This window comes from Puma concolor, chromosome D4, assembly GCF_028749965.1.
Source record: "Puma concolor isolate L17-30 chromosome D4, mPumCon1.1.hap2, whole genome shotgun sequence".
Taxonomy (NCBI): domain Eukaryota; kingdom Metazoa; phylum Chordata; class Mammalia; order Carnivora; family Felidae; genus Puma; species Puma concolor.
Window position 1 is genome coordinate 1,532,030 of NC_141679.1, and position 14,597 is coordinate 1,546,626.

Here is a 14,597-nt window from a genome sequence, read left to right on the forward strand (position 1 = left end):
AGAGGTACTTTCTGTAAAGAAGGTGCAGTAGCCTCTACTAATACAGAAAACAGATACCTTGGGGTTTTTGCTCTAGCGTAAGCAAAGGAAGATGATCTCATGTTGAGTGTTTTCAAGTCTGCCTGAAATGGTGAGTTTTTTTTGTCAGTGGAAAAGCCGAGATGGGTATTTGTTGATGGTGGCGTGGGTTTATTCACCAATAGCAGCTGGCTTTGCTGACCTCTGGGCGTGAGGTCACATCTTTGAACATGTCTTTCTAAAATGGAGTCGTCATGGACATGCTTTTATATCCCACTGCTCTTGCCTGAGTGGCAGACATGTATGCTCACTGTGTTCTTAATAACCCAGTCCCCATATGCAGTCCCCATATAACCAGTGTTTTTTGCAGACGTAAGAGTCCAGATGGCTTACTGTTAGCTGGCCACTCTCATCTGTTTGTTCTGTGAGTGGAGTCACAGAGCCCGAGCCCTCCGTCCTGGGTGGGGCCGGGGAGGGCTGTACACATTCTGGGGGGGGGGGGGGGGGGGCACATACGTGTACACAGAGGCAGCCGTTTGTCACCCTGGAAATGGATGTTCCTGGGATTCTTTATCAGCACTAGTCTTTAATTAGTCATTCCTGGGTAACGAGCCTGTAGTTGATCTCACACGGTTGTGAATGGCTGCGAGCCTCGTGTGTCCTCATCAAGACTGTGTTAAAGGGAGTCCTTGGCCCTTTTCCCTATCCTGGTCCCAAGGCTGGGCCTCAGGGTTTAAGGAGACTCTGAGTGTGGTGTGGCACATGGGGGTTGGCCCCTCAGCCCCATGTCCCCCACCCCTATTTGGTACATAGAAGGTATCCTATAAATGTCTGTTAGGTTTCTCGTCGGAGGTTTCACCACTAGTAAGTGGTGGTATACAAGATCTCCGAAAACAGATACATATAGGTTAAAAATAAAGCAAGTCAGGACAGCTTTGCTTTTGTTTTTGGAACAAAGTTTTGTGTTCCTACACCTTGATTTTCTTAAATTAGGCATGCATTTCCAAAATTAGATTTGAGCTGCTCATAAGTAGTGGAGATGAGAGGAAGTGAGTATGCGAGACCCTCCATCACAGGGAGCAAGGCCCCCTCCTGCCTCCTTCTTGGTGGGTGCAGAGCAGGTTCCCTGGATCTCCGGTACTTCCCCAAAGCCTCTGCTGGGAGTACGTGTGCACAGCAGCTCCCTGGAGGTGTAGGCGCATGTGGGGCCCTTTGAGCCCGCCCTATGCATGGGCTGCTGGGGGGCGGGCCCCCAGGGGAGGGGGACAGGCGGGCTTGAGCAGCTGGCTTAGCCCCCTTCTCTATGGGGCCTGGACCATAAGCATTCTGACCTCAGGAATGAGTATGTGCTCCCCAAACCTGTTTCTAACTTTTTTAATGTTTATTTTTGAGAGAGACAGAGACAGAGTATGGGCAGGGGAGGGGCAGGGAGAGAAGGAGACACAGAATCTGCAGCAGGCTCCAGGCTCCGAGCTGTCAGCACAGAGCCTGACGCGGGGCTCCAACCCATGAACTGTGAGATCATGACCTGAGTCTGTGATCAGGTTCACCGACTGAGCCACCCAGGCGTGCCTCCCCAGACCTGTTTCTAGGTGAAAGCAGGAACTGATAAAGTGGGATGACCATGGAAGGTGTTAGAAGGCAGTGGAGATGGAGCTGATGGAGGGGAGGTCACAGGCGCAGGTAGAGACGGACTTCGTGGGGACGCCTCCAGAGGGGGTCAGATCAGAGACCGGGCACTGGGCAGCCAGCCTGTGTGTGTGTGTGTGCGCGTGTGCACGGGTGTAGGCGTGCACGTGTGGTGGGGAGAAAGGGAGAGGAGCTACATTAGCTAATCCTACAACCAAAGATAAAATCTAATCATCGCCTTTAAGTCTTTGCCACAAAAAGGAGTATGTTACAAAATAGATTTGTTTTTGCTTTTTTGGCATGAAAATTAGCTTTGTGGATCAACCAGTGGACACACAGCCTGCTGGTTAAGGGCTTGTTTTGTGACCAACCTTGGCCTGTTTATCTGGAGCTGACGATTGCCAGCCCCTGACACTAGTTGGGCAGAGGGGACCTCGTGGCGATGATGGCCGCCCTGTGTGTGCCGAGTATGCTGGGGCTTGGCAGGCGTGGGGCTAGATTGTGAGTCCAAGGACAGGGTCGGCTGGGCAGTGGGGACTGCGTGGGGGTGTGGCCGGCATCTAAAAGTAAGGATGAATATAAAGGTGCATGTATTTATATATACATGTGTATCTGTTTGGACTTGATGGACTTTAAAACAATCATTTTATGTGTTTTAGATTTTCCTTTGATATTTAAACACTAAGATACTCAAATGTGAATGAAAGGGCTTTTTGCCCTGTGACAAAACAGTAACTTTTTTGTAAGAGGACGATTTGGGGGAATTTTGTTGACCTGCACCCCTGCTCCAGCAGCCTGCTCCTGGGGTGGGAGTCCTGGGCTCCTTGCGGCACACTTTCCCTGCCTTGTCTGGGGCTGGGCAGCTGCCGACGACCCGCAGGACCCTATGCCGGTGGGAGGGGTGGGGCTGCAGGTGGGCAGAGTCTGGGCCTTCAGTCTCCTGTCTGCCTTGGGCACTACTTTAGGGAACATGAGCCCCGCCTGGGTGCTGCCATTTGGATAGAACGGCCTTGTGGAAAGTGCCCGGGGAGTCACTGCACCACCCTGCTTCTGTTCTGACGGTCACGGACTGAAGTGAGCCTTAGTTCCCTGGCAGTGCACACCCCGAGCCCAGCGTCGGCCTGTCCCTTAGCGCCAAGGAGAGGGGCTGGGACGTGCTCTCTCCCTGGTCTGCACTGTCTCTCCTGCCACGCTTCATTCAGAATGATGTGGGGAATGGTGCATGTCGTGGTTTAAGAATTAACTGAACTCAAATAGTGGTAAAGCAACTGTAGATGAGAGGCCACTGTTGTTTCTGTTACATCAACTTGGACCTTCTTGCCTGTTTTGAGATAAAATGGGGAATTTTATGCTTTGTCTTCAGTCTTCCTGAATAGAATTACTGTAAGCTGATGTCACTGGGATTTCAGAACACTGACTGTTGCTCCTGCCGCCTTGCTAGGCTTTTGGGGTCTCACTCTGGGGTAGCTTATGCTTACTGATCAACGTTTGTGGAAGGAGACCTTTACACGAAGTGGCACCAAGTGCAAATTATTTCTGAAATCTGATTAGTGAAAGTATCTGTTTATGTAGAAAAAGATGAGCTATCCAAATTGGATTTCCCAGGATATGTTGATAATCACATACTTTTGTAAATTTTGCCAGTTGTTACTGTTAGCACTTAATGGATTGAAATAATAAAATTTTTCTAACATCTTTGATTTATACGTATTAGTTATATGGGGAAGTCAAGTCATAATTTGATCGAGAAGAAATTTATCGGTAGCCTGACTGGAAATCCGAATGTGCCACGAAAGTGTGCGTAGGGGACAGAATGTTCTAGACCTGAGGACTGGTGGCCGGTGGCTTGCTGATGAGAGAATGCGATGGTGTGTGAGCAGTGGCACCTTCAGACTGTGATTACTGGAGGGTTGGTTTTGTTCGGCCTCCAGTGGCTGAGCCGGGGTGTAAATGGTCTTCCTCTGCTCTTCCCCTCCAGTTCCCCCCGTGATCATCAAAGAGTGGGCAGCTTACAAAGGGAAGTCTCCGCAGACGCCGGAACTGGTGGAAGCGCTGGCCTTCAGGGAGTGGACCTGCCCCAACCTGAAGCGGCTGTGGCTGGGGAAGGCAGTGGAGGACAAGAACCGCAGGATGAGGGCCTTCCTGGCCTGCATGAGGTCGGACACGCCAGCCATGCTCAACCCGGCCAGCGTGCCCACCCATCTCACGGTGCTGTGCTGCGTCCTACGGTAGGTTAGGTGTGGCTGCCTGCCCCCCCCCCCCCCACCCCCCGCAGTCGTGTGTGTTGTGGGGACACAGTCTGGGGCAGCGTGGCGTGGGTTTGAACTGATCCTGGGTGGTCTGTGTGCAGAACAGGTGTATTTGGTGAACATGTATTTTTTGGAAATAACCATAATGATTTTAAATGTACTTTATCCTCTAAATCTTAAAGATTTTGAAGGTTGTACACATTATGTATTGTTTGGAGCTCTGTAGGGAAAACATATCTCTCCCTGCATGTATTTAATCACGTGTAGATCAGTGTGGACTTGAGGTTATCTATTTTAATTCCTGGGGTTATAACTTGATGTGTGGTTGATTTGGTTACTCAGATGTTCCAGGTCAGGCTTTGGAGTGCTCATTCCGTGGGCCCTTGTGTCGTCTGTGCCCCCAGCATATTCTTGCTTTCTGCCCCCCACAAGATTAGCCCTGGACCCTGCCCTCTCCAGGGGGCTGGCTCCTGTCCTTGGAGAAGGATTGAAAGCCGGATTTGGGTGCTGCATGCTTCCGTGCCCTCAGCTGATGGCCCCCTTAAGTCTGTGTGGACATTGTTGGTGTCTGGGAGTTAATTTGAGTTGGCATGCATACCTGAATTAGATTCAGTAGGTTTTTGAGGGTTTTTTTGAACCAATTTTCAACTTGGGAAAAGGTTGCAAGGACAATACAAAGAGTTGTTTTTTGTTTTTTTTTTTTGTTGTTTTTTTTTTTTTAAAGAGTTCGATTTTTTTTTATCGAAGTGTAACTGATATATAACGTTATGTTAGTTTCAGGCATACAACACATTGATTCAGCAGTTGTACAGGACTCCGTGCTCATGGCAAACAAACAGACTCCTATATACAGAGAAGAAGCTGGTGGTTGCAGAATGGGAGGTGGTGGTTGGGGGCAAAATAGAGCTTTTTTTTTAAACCCACATACTTCAGTGTGACCGTCTAACAAATCAGGACATTTTCTAATACAGTCATCACAGTCAACATCATACCTTCTTTCTGTGTGAACTTCAGGGTCCATTTAAGATTTTCTCTTTGTGTTTGGAGGTGACCAGTCCGATTGGTTTTTCCACCAAACACTGGCCGTCCCTCTGTTGCTGTGGTCTTGTCTGGGCTGTGTGCCTGCACCCTGGCCACTTGGAGAGGCAGATGTTCGCAGGGCTCCTGTGGGGCTGCTCTGTCCCATTTTGTGGGAGGCACTCAGTTTAAATATTCCATCAGCCTCAGCAGACTCACAGCTTCTGTCTTTTTCTGTGGCCCCTAGTCCACTGTTGGCAGACTAGATCTGGTGCTTTGTGGTCACCTGCTGGGGTCGTGTCAGGCTGGCCTCTGTTCTTCTGACAGTTCTCCATCATCCTGGGAGCACCTGCCTCCTTCCCTACAGAGAGATTACGGCCCCTTTCTCCCAGCAGCCCTGCTTCCTAGTGGTGGAGACAGTCCCCATTTGCCAGTCTGTCCCAGGGTGTTTGCGGTAGGCAGGCACAGTGCACATATGGACCCTACCCCTGTTGGCAACCTTGGGGCCCAGCCCTCTGCGTTTTCCTTCCTGGCCACCAGTTCTCCTGTTCCTCACCCTCAAGGAACAAGATGGAGGACACAGCCGTAGCCGAGTGTTTGTTTCCTGACGTTTCTTAAGCTCCTCACAGGCTTGAAGGCCAGTAACTAATTTAGAAGCCTCTCCTTCAGGCTCTTCCCTTTACCTGCTTTGAAAATTAGCTCGTGGGAGAGACTAGATCTTCGTTTGGAAGCTTCTGGTTTCTCGAATGGAAAGTTCATTTGTGGATCTGTTTTTATTAATACAGACCTTATGTAGCCAAACATTAGAGGTGAAGACTTCGGCTGCTCTGAGATCAAATTAGCAAGAATAAATTTGTTCGATTGTACTTCTCTCTTCCAAGTTTAAATTGGTGTGTGGCCTTTACCCCAGCGGATGCTGCCTGCCTCACCTGAGGCTTATGCGGCTGACCTGGATGGAACGGCCGCACTCGGAGCAGGACGAGGCGCTGTGGTGCTGGGGCCTCCCTGGCCATCCGTGCACGCAACCTGGGATGCACCGTGGCCGCCCTCTGCACCTGGTCTCCATCCTGGTCCTCGCCCCTCCTAGGCCGTCTCTCTGGCATTGTTCAGACAGCCCTTGTCAAGCCTTCCAGATTTCAGGATTGTCCTGGTGCCCATTTTTAAGATAGTCGTTACGGTTGATTTTTTTGTGGTTTGTAGAGAATGGAAGGATTAGTAAGTGGGACTGGCCATGTCACCAGAGGCTCTGGCACTGTGGTGGGAGGTGGGTGACCTGATTGGCTATGGAGACGGGCAATCCCCTGGGGTTTCCTGCATGGCAAGCCTCTCGTGGTTTCAGGTCGTGAGGAGGTGGAGCTGGTTGAGGAGAGGGAATCAGGGAGAGGTGAAGGACTGCTGTTCACGGGACAAGTCCCTGGGGGTTTGGGGGTCAGGGCACCAGTAAACGGGCCAATCTGCTTCCACTAAGAGGGTCTGTTCTCCCTTCTACACTCTGGGCTCCAGGATGGGCTGGTGCTGGGGGATGCAGGTGCTCCACGGCACACGCTCTGGTTAAGTGGGTGAGCTGAGTTGGAGGCCTCACGGTTTTGGAGGAAGGGGGGGTGTGTGGAGAGACCCGGCAAGGGCGAGTCAGGGTTGATGTGTGCCTCCACGGCCCTGGGGTTGGGTCTGGGTCCTGGGGTGGGGGGCAGTGAGGTTCTGTGATGCCCAGCAGACAACCTATAGCTGGACAGAACTGGTTCTGACCTCAGGCTCGGCTGCTCTCCGCTGGAAAATCAACACTTGAGAGAGGAGTGATGGTGGGAAAAGAGAGGTCGCTTTACTCAGGAAGCCGGCAACCTGGGAAGAGGGCAGGCTAATGTCTCCAAGGCCATCTTCCCCGTCCAGGCGAAGCGGGTGCGTTTTTAAGGGGAAAGTGTGGGGAATGGGGAGGGGGCTGCGTGCAGGAGAAGCGGTGCCCAGGCGGTGGGTTCTGTGTCGCCATGACCCTGGATGGACCTGCTGGCATCCGTGGCAGGTGTTTTCGAGTGTGGTCAGGCCGTATCGTCCTTCCCCCTCAAGGTCAGTGGTCTGCAAACCCAAGACAAGTAGGTTGGTTCTGCCGCAGACCAAGGACTCGGGTCAGCCAACAGGAGCACCCGAGCTCGAGGCCAGCTCCCTGCGAAGGCCGGTGGGAGTGCGGCTACAAACCCTTGGCGTTGGTGGCTTGGGGCAGGACGGGGGTGGGCAGGGGCAGGGGCAGAGGTCAGCAGTCACAAGGCCAGGCTGTGGGCCACAAAAGTGTTTCCCTTCCCTTAATTTTCTCTTTCCTTTTTCTCTCTTTCTTTTTGCATAACTTCAAACTTGAACAGACTGCGAGAGGAGTTGAAGGAGTTTGTGGCTGTCCTTCACCCCGACTTCCCACATGTTAGTGTTTTACTGCAGTCGCTCTCCTTGTGTGTCTGTGTGCTCATGCGTCCGGACCCCTTGAGTGGCAGTTTTGGGTGCGACACCTCTACCCTTGAGCTCTTTGGTGTGTGTTTCTAAAAACAAAGACATTGTCAAAATCGGAGAAGTCCTGTCCGTACATCTCGTTTACGCGCCTCACTCAGATTTTGCCACTTGCCCTGTGATGTGCTTTGCTGACAGGAAAACATCGTGGCTCGTGCTTAAGTTTAGTTACCGCATCTCATCCAGTCCTGGGTGGCTTCTCGTCTTCCTCTGGGTGGATGTGGCATGAACACCGACTTGTTTGCAGATATCCCATCGTGTAGACGGCACATGAACTAACAGGGTGGCAGCCCCTGGAGGCAGTGCTTGCAAACAGGGGACCCGATAGACTTTCAGTCTGCCTGTGCCTGTGTCCCGTGAGGTTCTGTTCCTGCCTCCAGGGCAGGGAGGCAGTGGTGGTCACTTATGCCCCAAACTCAACACTGTGACTGCAGTGGGGGGTGGAGTGGGGGGGGTGCAGACCCGAGCCGAGATTCAGTGTGGGGGTGAAGCTAGTGCCCGAGACAGAGCAGAAGGGGGCCTTCCCAGGGTAGGGCCGAGACCCTCATCCCAGAGAGCTCACGTTCCCCTGAGGAGCCGGCTAGGTTCAGGCCTGGAGATGAGTTAAGGGAATGGAGGGCTTGAGCCCCCTGGCAGGACACAGGCAGCCTGTGGTGCCCGTCCCCACACCCTAAGGAACGCAGCCTTTCTGGGAGGGTCACACAAGGACCTGCCCCGACCCAGCTCCCCAGCATGGACAGGGCAGCAGCGGGCAGTGGAGGGAGCCCCAGACACCTTCCCGCCCCAGGCCCTGAGCAACGGGAGGCAACGGGAACACCGTCTGCCCAGGTGGAGCGGTGTGGCAGGGGGTACAGGCAAGGCCGTCACCCTGGTACCCTTTACTCCTCACCGTGATGCCCTGGGCACGGCCTGCATGGTGTGAGTTAGTCTGAGCATTTACGTGCAGGAAGCCTTTCTGAGGATGGAAGTGAGAAACGGGTGATGGGTGGTTTTGTTTCAAAAGGACCAGAAAGCCAGGTGGAGGAAACATCAGGCATTCTAACAAAAAGACTGTTCGTTGTTCAGCTAAATTGACTTCTGAGTCTTTGCTGCCAAGAAGACCAAGAAAGATCTTGAGAAAACCAGGCTGTCCCCAAGACAGCCTTTTTTCTCATTCAGGATGTTAAAAGGCACATGTGGCTGGGGTGGGGGGGGGGGGGGGCGTTAGTGTCTTTTGGGTTCACGGGAGGGGGAGGTGCCGAGCAACAGTGTGGGCGGATCTGATGCCCTCACTGTCCACTGGCACGTGGTTAAGGTGGCACATGTTCTGTGTATTTTATCACAGTTTTTAGGAAGGAAGAACTAAAAATAGTATAGCACAGACACGCAGGCAAAGGACATTGTATGCGGAGCACAGGCGTTCCCACAGTAACTTTCTCGGATGTCGTGGGGGGCTTCCCTCACACTTGCAGGTTCTTGCACAGAACCCCACAATCAGTAAGACCTTGTGCTGCACATGGCAGGGTCACAAGGTTGGAGGCTTTGTCCTTGCAAGTAGTTTAGTGACGAAAAGCTTTTGCATTTCTTTCAGATACACGCATCTACGTCTAAATACCGTAGAGATTTAAGGTCTACTCTTCGCTTACTTGAAACGACCGTCACTTTCCCCTTGCCCTTTGTAATTTCACTGCGAAGTGCGTAAGCTCTGTGCCTGTGTCTCCCGCCTGTAACGTGGACAGCGGTGGCCCCTCAGGATTATGGGGGCCGCGTGATGGGAGGCGGCATGTGCAGAGGTGGAGAGGCACCGGACACCTGGCGAACTCTTCCGTGTTTCTCTCAGGCTGTTTTAAAAATACGTGTCTTAGTCAGCTGGTCAGAGCCCCGTGCTTTGCCCAGTTGTGTGTGCTCCCGTGAAGTATTGATTATTTCCACGTGAGGTGGGCTCCCCACCGACTCGTCCTCTTTTGTCGACTTAGATTTTTCATTTTAAGCTCTGAGAAAACTTCTTTGGCAGACAGGACTGGGAAGAGTTTCGTGAGGCCTGTCGCCGTTCTCTCTGCTCTTTCTGAGCCGTTTGCCAGAGTCGCAGGGTCCGTCACCATAAGTTAATCAGCGGCAACGCGCTGGGTCATCCTTCAGTCTGCTGAGTGCAGGGCTGGGCCCATGGGCTCTCGGGGACAGCTGGGCCAGGGCCGTAGCAGCCGCCCCTTTGCTCAGTGCCCCAGGGTTGTGATAGAGGCAGTACATGTGGCAAGGTGAGTAAGGGAAGGAGCGTGGGCGCCTGGCAGCTCCCGGGCTGATGGCACACATGGACGTTGCAGACTTATAAATCGATACCCCCCCCTCCCCCGCCGCACTGCTGGCTGCCCTGGGAGGTCAGTGTGTCCAGGGCCTGCGGGCACCGGTTCTGAGGCCACGGCGTTAGTTCTCGTTCCCGGGACCCCTTTCTGGCGCTCACCTGCCGGCGCGGGAGCCTCCTCTGCGCACTCGTCTCCTGCAACACTCGCCCCTTGTCAGGAGACACATCTTTCTTATTTGGACCTAGAGTCTGCCTCCCAGGATTCCGGTCTTGAATTGAAAAAAATAAATCATGTAAATTGATGCTTCCAGTGTGTTTCCAGGGTTTGAATACCTTACAAGAGTGAAGTTGTATCAGAAGTCACTGAGCAGCTGGTTTGCAGTCTGTGCAAATGTGGTGTGCTATTTTAATCACTCTGAAAGCAAACGTTCTGTTCAGCCCAGGTGATTAGACACGCATGTGTAGCAGGTGTCATCCGGTGTACATAGAGATGCTGGGTAAGAGCTCTTGGTGCCCCCCAGCTCGTATCATCCCGAGTCCCCTTGGAACCTGGATGCCAGGTTGTGCGTGTGACCGGTGAGCGCTCCATCCTCACACCAGACCCTCTCTGTCCACCCCCTGTAGGTATATGGTGCAGTGGCCTGGAGCACGGATCCTGCGTCGCCAGGAGCTGGACGCCTTCCTGGCTCAGGCGTTGTCCCCCAAACTCTATGAGCCTGACCAGCTGCAGGAGCTCAAGGTAATTGACAAGCCTCATTCCTTGTCTTGGGAAGCGTTGCTTCGGAGTGGTGTGAGGAGGGCCGGCCTCACCGGGCAGCGCCGCTCAGAGTGCCAGGCTAGGAAACCGAGCCGCGGACTCGGGAGCCTTCGGGGCAGAAGCGTATCCATCCCAGTTACGGAAGCGGTCAAGTCTGCTTCTGTCAGATAAAGGTTTTCCCTTGTTACCAGTGGGCGTCTGCTCTTGTGTTCACGTCAGGGTGTAAACTTGCTTTTGTTCCAGGTGGGGACCCCGGACCCTGGGGAGGGCTTGGGCTTCAGGGTTTTCTCACATCTGGCCAGGATTCTTTTCTCGTTTCGTTCTGTTCCTGATTATAGCATTCGTTTCCTCTAAAACATAGTCTTGCCCTCCTAGACCGTAAATCCCTTAACAGACCACTTGAAGAACAATGTTACGCCATCATTCCTGAGCCCCCTTTACTTAGCATTTAACATCGTGTTCCTTTTAATTTTTCCTTCCAGTAATTCCTTTTGTTCTTTGTTTTGGCAATGTTAATTTTCTCCAAGTTGTCCCCTGATTTTTCGGGGTGCTTATCTTTTCAATGCACTTTGGTTAGTTGCTGTGTTTGCACGGCTGCACTCGCTTTCTGTAATGTCTGTGCTAAACTTTAGAAAGTTTAAGACTTTCCAGAGTTAGCTAAATCAGGGGATCTGCCTTTTCTTTTGATGTACAGGGTTTTGGGTTTTTTTCTTTGCATTTGTTTTTTTGTTTGTTTGTTTTGTTTTTTGTTTTTTTTTTTTAATTATTTGATTTGTAATCAAATAATCTCTTTTGACAAATTGCCTTCACTTTTAGATCTTTTTGCCATTCTTTATGAAGGCATTCTTTCCCCTCAGGAGCATTTGAGGCTCACTTTATAGATTATCAGTATTCTACAGTTGGGGCCCAATCAATTTCTGGTTCCCCTAAACTACTGAGTTAAATTTAGTAATTTGATGTTGAGTGGCCCTTGACTGTGCGGAGCCCAGGTCACGTGTGGTCACCCCAGGCTTCTGATGACTTTGAAACAAGCTGAATAAGACAATAAAACTTAGAATCCACCCCAAATTGTATTCTTTACTTTGTAGATCAAGATTTTCTGTTTGCTAGACAGAAATTATTTTCATTTGTAATGTTTTTGAATCTAAGTTTTCGTTCTAGAGTATTTGGCTGGGTGTCCCCCGAAAGGCTGGCCCTAAGCGCAGGCTCTCGTTCCCGTGCCCCCGGCTGGTGGTGCCGTCACCACTGTCTTCGTCACCAGCCCGTGCTCAGGGGTGTTGTGAATACTTTGACTAGCGTGTGCTGCCATCCCTCTACCTCTACTTCCTGTTTCTCTTATTTAGATTATTACATCAGTATTGACATCCCAGTTCTGAAAATCAGACCGCCAGGTATCAGGTATGCCCACCAAGCCTTACTCACCATCAAGTTGCTTTTCCTCAAAGTTCATCTTCTCTCCCATATCCTTTTCATTTTGGATCAACACACAGGGTATAACTTTTGAAAGACAGCCACACTCTAAGCTTTCATTTTGGTTCTTTTGAGGTCTTAGTGCTTTCATGGTTTTCTCCTGATCCTTCATCTGAAGCCAGGTGTTTCTAGAACTGTGTTTAGAAAGACCTATTTTATGTGCAGTGACTTGAGGCCACCGTCCCTTCGGCTCTTGCTGGTCTGGAGGCCTGCCTTCCCTTCACCACGGACGGCCTGCACCGCTGGCACCTCACGCACAAGCAGCCTACATTCCGCAGAGCTAGGGGGATAAGAGCATTCGTTGGGGGGAAAGGTAGTTTTTTTGTTTTTGTTTTTTGGTTTGTTTTTGTTTTTTAAGATTGAGGATTCTCTCAGCTATCAGATTGAGAACTAAGAGGAATAATCATTATTTAAATGCTACAAAAGTCCCTACGCAGAGCTGAGAGTCCCCAAATTCAGTGATAGAAAAGTAGACTTTTAAATTGCTTTTTCATTTAACCATTAAAATTTTTTTATATATCGAATGCAATGACGATGCTTTTCCATGAAACGCCATTTCACTGTTTCGGATATAGTCAACTCTTGATTTTGGTGGCTGTCTTAGGGGCCGCTATCCAGTTTGTGGATTGCCCAGACCCTACTTTTCTTCTCCCATTTTTGTCCATCATGTGCTTTGAAAATAAAGAGGAGAAGAAAAGAAAAAGACCCAGTTCTGACAGTTTGGCCTCTCGTTGGCTTTTCTGATTGGGAGATTCGGTGGGGAAAGGTGTTGAAAGTTTTAATTTAGACTGACTTTGTAAGAGTGCTGTCTTGTCTGTGCGTGCTCTGCCTGCCGTGACCGTGAACAGGTGCGTGTTCTATGTGGCTCCTCACAGACCCGTGACAGGGTCCACATGTTTTCCTCACGTTTTCCCCGGTGTATTTTTTAGGCGCTTCTCCTAGGTTCTGAGCATGGATGTAGTGACGAAGGTAGATTAGCAATGTTTGGAGGAGGGCGGGGAGAGGGTGAGAAGGACTTTTGTACAGGCTTCATATTTGTCCAGTTTCTTTCTCCCTTGCTCTTGACATCCTTGTAATTGCTTTCAGTTCTTCTCACAGTTTCACTGACTGAGTGCAGAATATAAAAGGTGGAGGAGGAGGGGCTGTAAGACGGTATCAGGCCCCTGTGGCCCCTGAAAGAGTTAGGGCAGGTGCAAGTAAACATGGCCGATCAGAGGAGGGGTCTGCAGTCCAGCAGTGACACGGCGGGCAGTGCACCCTCGCTGGAGTGGTTCTGAAGCTCATTGGGCAGAGATTAAGTTCCAGTTTGTACTTCCTATAAAGTCAGAAAACTGTACTTTCTTTAGTTGAGGAGCTTTGGATAATGCTGATAATTTTATCTTCCTGTGTAGAAGAGAATGAGATTGGACCGTGAATATTGTAGCCATGTCTGTGGTCAGGCATTCAGATTCTGGTGCTGCTAGTTAACAGTTTAATGGCATTGAGCTTTCTGTGACTCTTTCTCCATCTGTGACACGGACTACGAGGAGCAGTACCTGTGTCATACAGTTGCCGAGACATCAGTGAGATAATGTGTGTGGAAATGTGCAGAGTGTACCTGACAAGTCCAAGTCTGTGTTAAGTCCCCTGTAGATACTACTTAGTATTATTTGTGTAATTAACATGTAGGAAAGACGCATAAAACACTATGTGAAGTGATTTAGAAAGCTTTTTGGATAAGCCAAGATCTGCATGGCAGAGTTGAGATTTTATGCACATTATTTAAATAGCTTTTATTTTGAGAACTTTTTCTGTGAAATTAATGGTAGTTGCCATTACTAAGCGATAGGATATTCATTTTTGAAACCCATGCAAACAGTTCCTTCGCTGATGGCAAGTCCAGTTAGAATAAACAGATGTGTGTGCATGGCTGAGGCAGACTTCCCCGTGCCCCCTGTCGGCTCACTGGGAGCGCGCTCGTCCTAACCTGGGTACCTCCGCCCCCGGCCCGCCCGCCTGGGCGGCGGGGACTCTGCTGCATTGAGGGTCGGCGTGTCCACATGGCCACCTCTGGGGACCAAGCACTGACAACAGCACTGTGCTTCCTGGGCTTCCCTAGAAGGTGCTTGCTGGGCTGCAGGACAACACTGGGTGGCGGAGTGGCCTCCATGCCACCCCCGGTATCCCCTCGCCCCGTGTGTGTCGGGGCCACTTTCCCAACAGTGTCAGCTTTCAGGGAGGAGAAGCTCCCTCTTTCTGCCTTGAGGCTCTCAGAGAAGGGAGTTTCCACTTCAAGTGAATTCTTTCTCCATTTTGATTTTCTCTTTCCCCACTTTCTGCTCATAAATATAAAATGCATGCAGCCCCATCACCCAGCCCTGCCTGCCCTCAGCCGAGTGCACTGTCCTTCCCAGCGAGGCTCAGGCTCCGGAGAAGCAGGGGCCAATGGGGCTGGGCGGCAGGCGGGGCCGGGGGTATGGATGGGCTTCTCCAGGTTTGGAAGGTTCTGAACTACATTGACTGAAAATCCAAAAAACCAAGGTTGGAAAACACAGCATTAGCGGATTGTGGGGAATGGTGGCCCCTGAGCACAAAACAGCAGATAGTCAGAAATTCCTCAGTGTCGGGCATGGGAATGACCTTTTTTCTTGTTAATGAAAGGCCGGCGTACCTGCCACATTTAGGCATTGCTTAGGGTGATACCCCGTAG

At 50.9% G+C, this 14,597-nt stretch overlaps 1 protein-coding gene across 2 annotated transcripts in view; it reads left to right on the forward strand.

Annotated features, from left to right (window-relative positions):
• The window catches only part of FAM120A (family with sequence similarity 120 member A), a 95,785-nt gene that overhangs the window by 67,530 nt on the left and 13,658 nt on the right, over positions 1-14,597 (forward strand). For both annotated transcript variants that reach the window (XM_086684779.1, XM_086684778.1), the window contains exons 11-12: positions 3,626-3,875; positions 10,306-10,420. In XM_086684779.1, the coding sequence (XP_086540905.1) occupies positions 3,626-3,875; positions 10,306-10,420 (365 nt within the window). The remainder of the gene's footprint in view (positions 1-3,625; positions 3,876-10,305; positions 10,421-14,597) is intronic.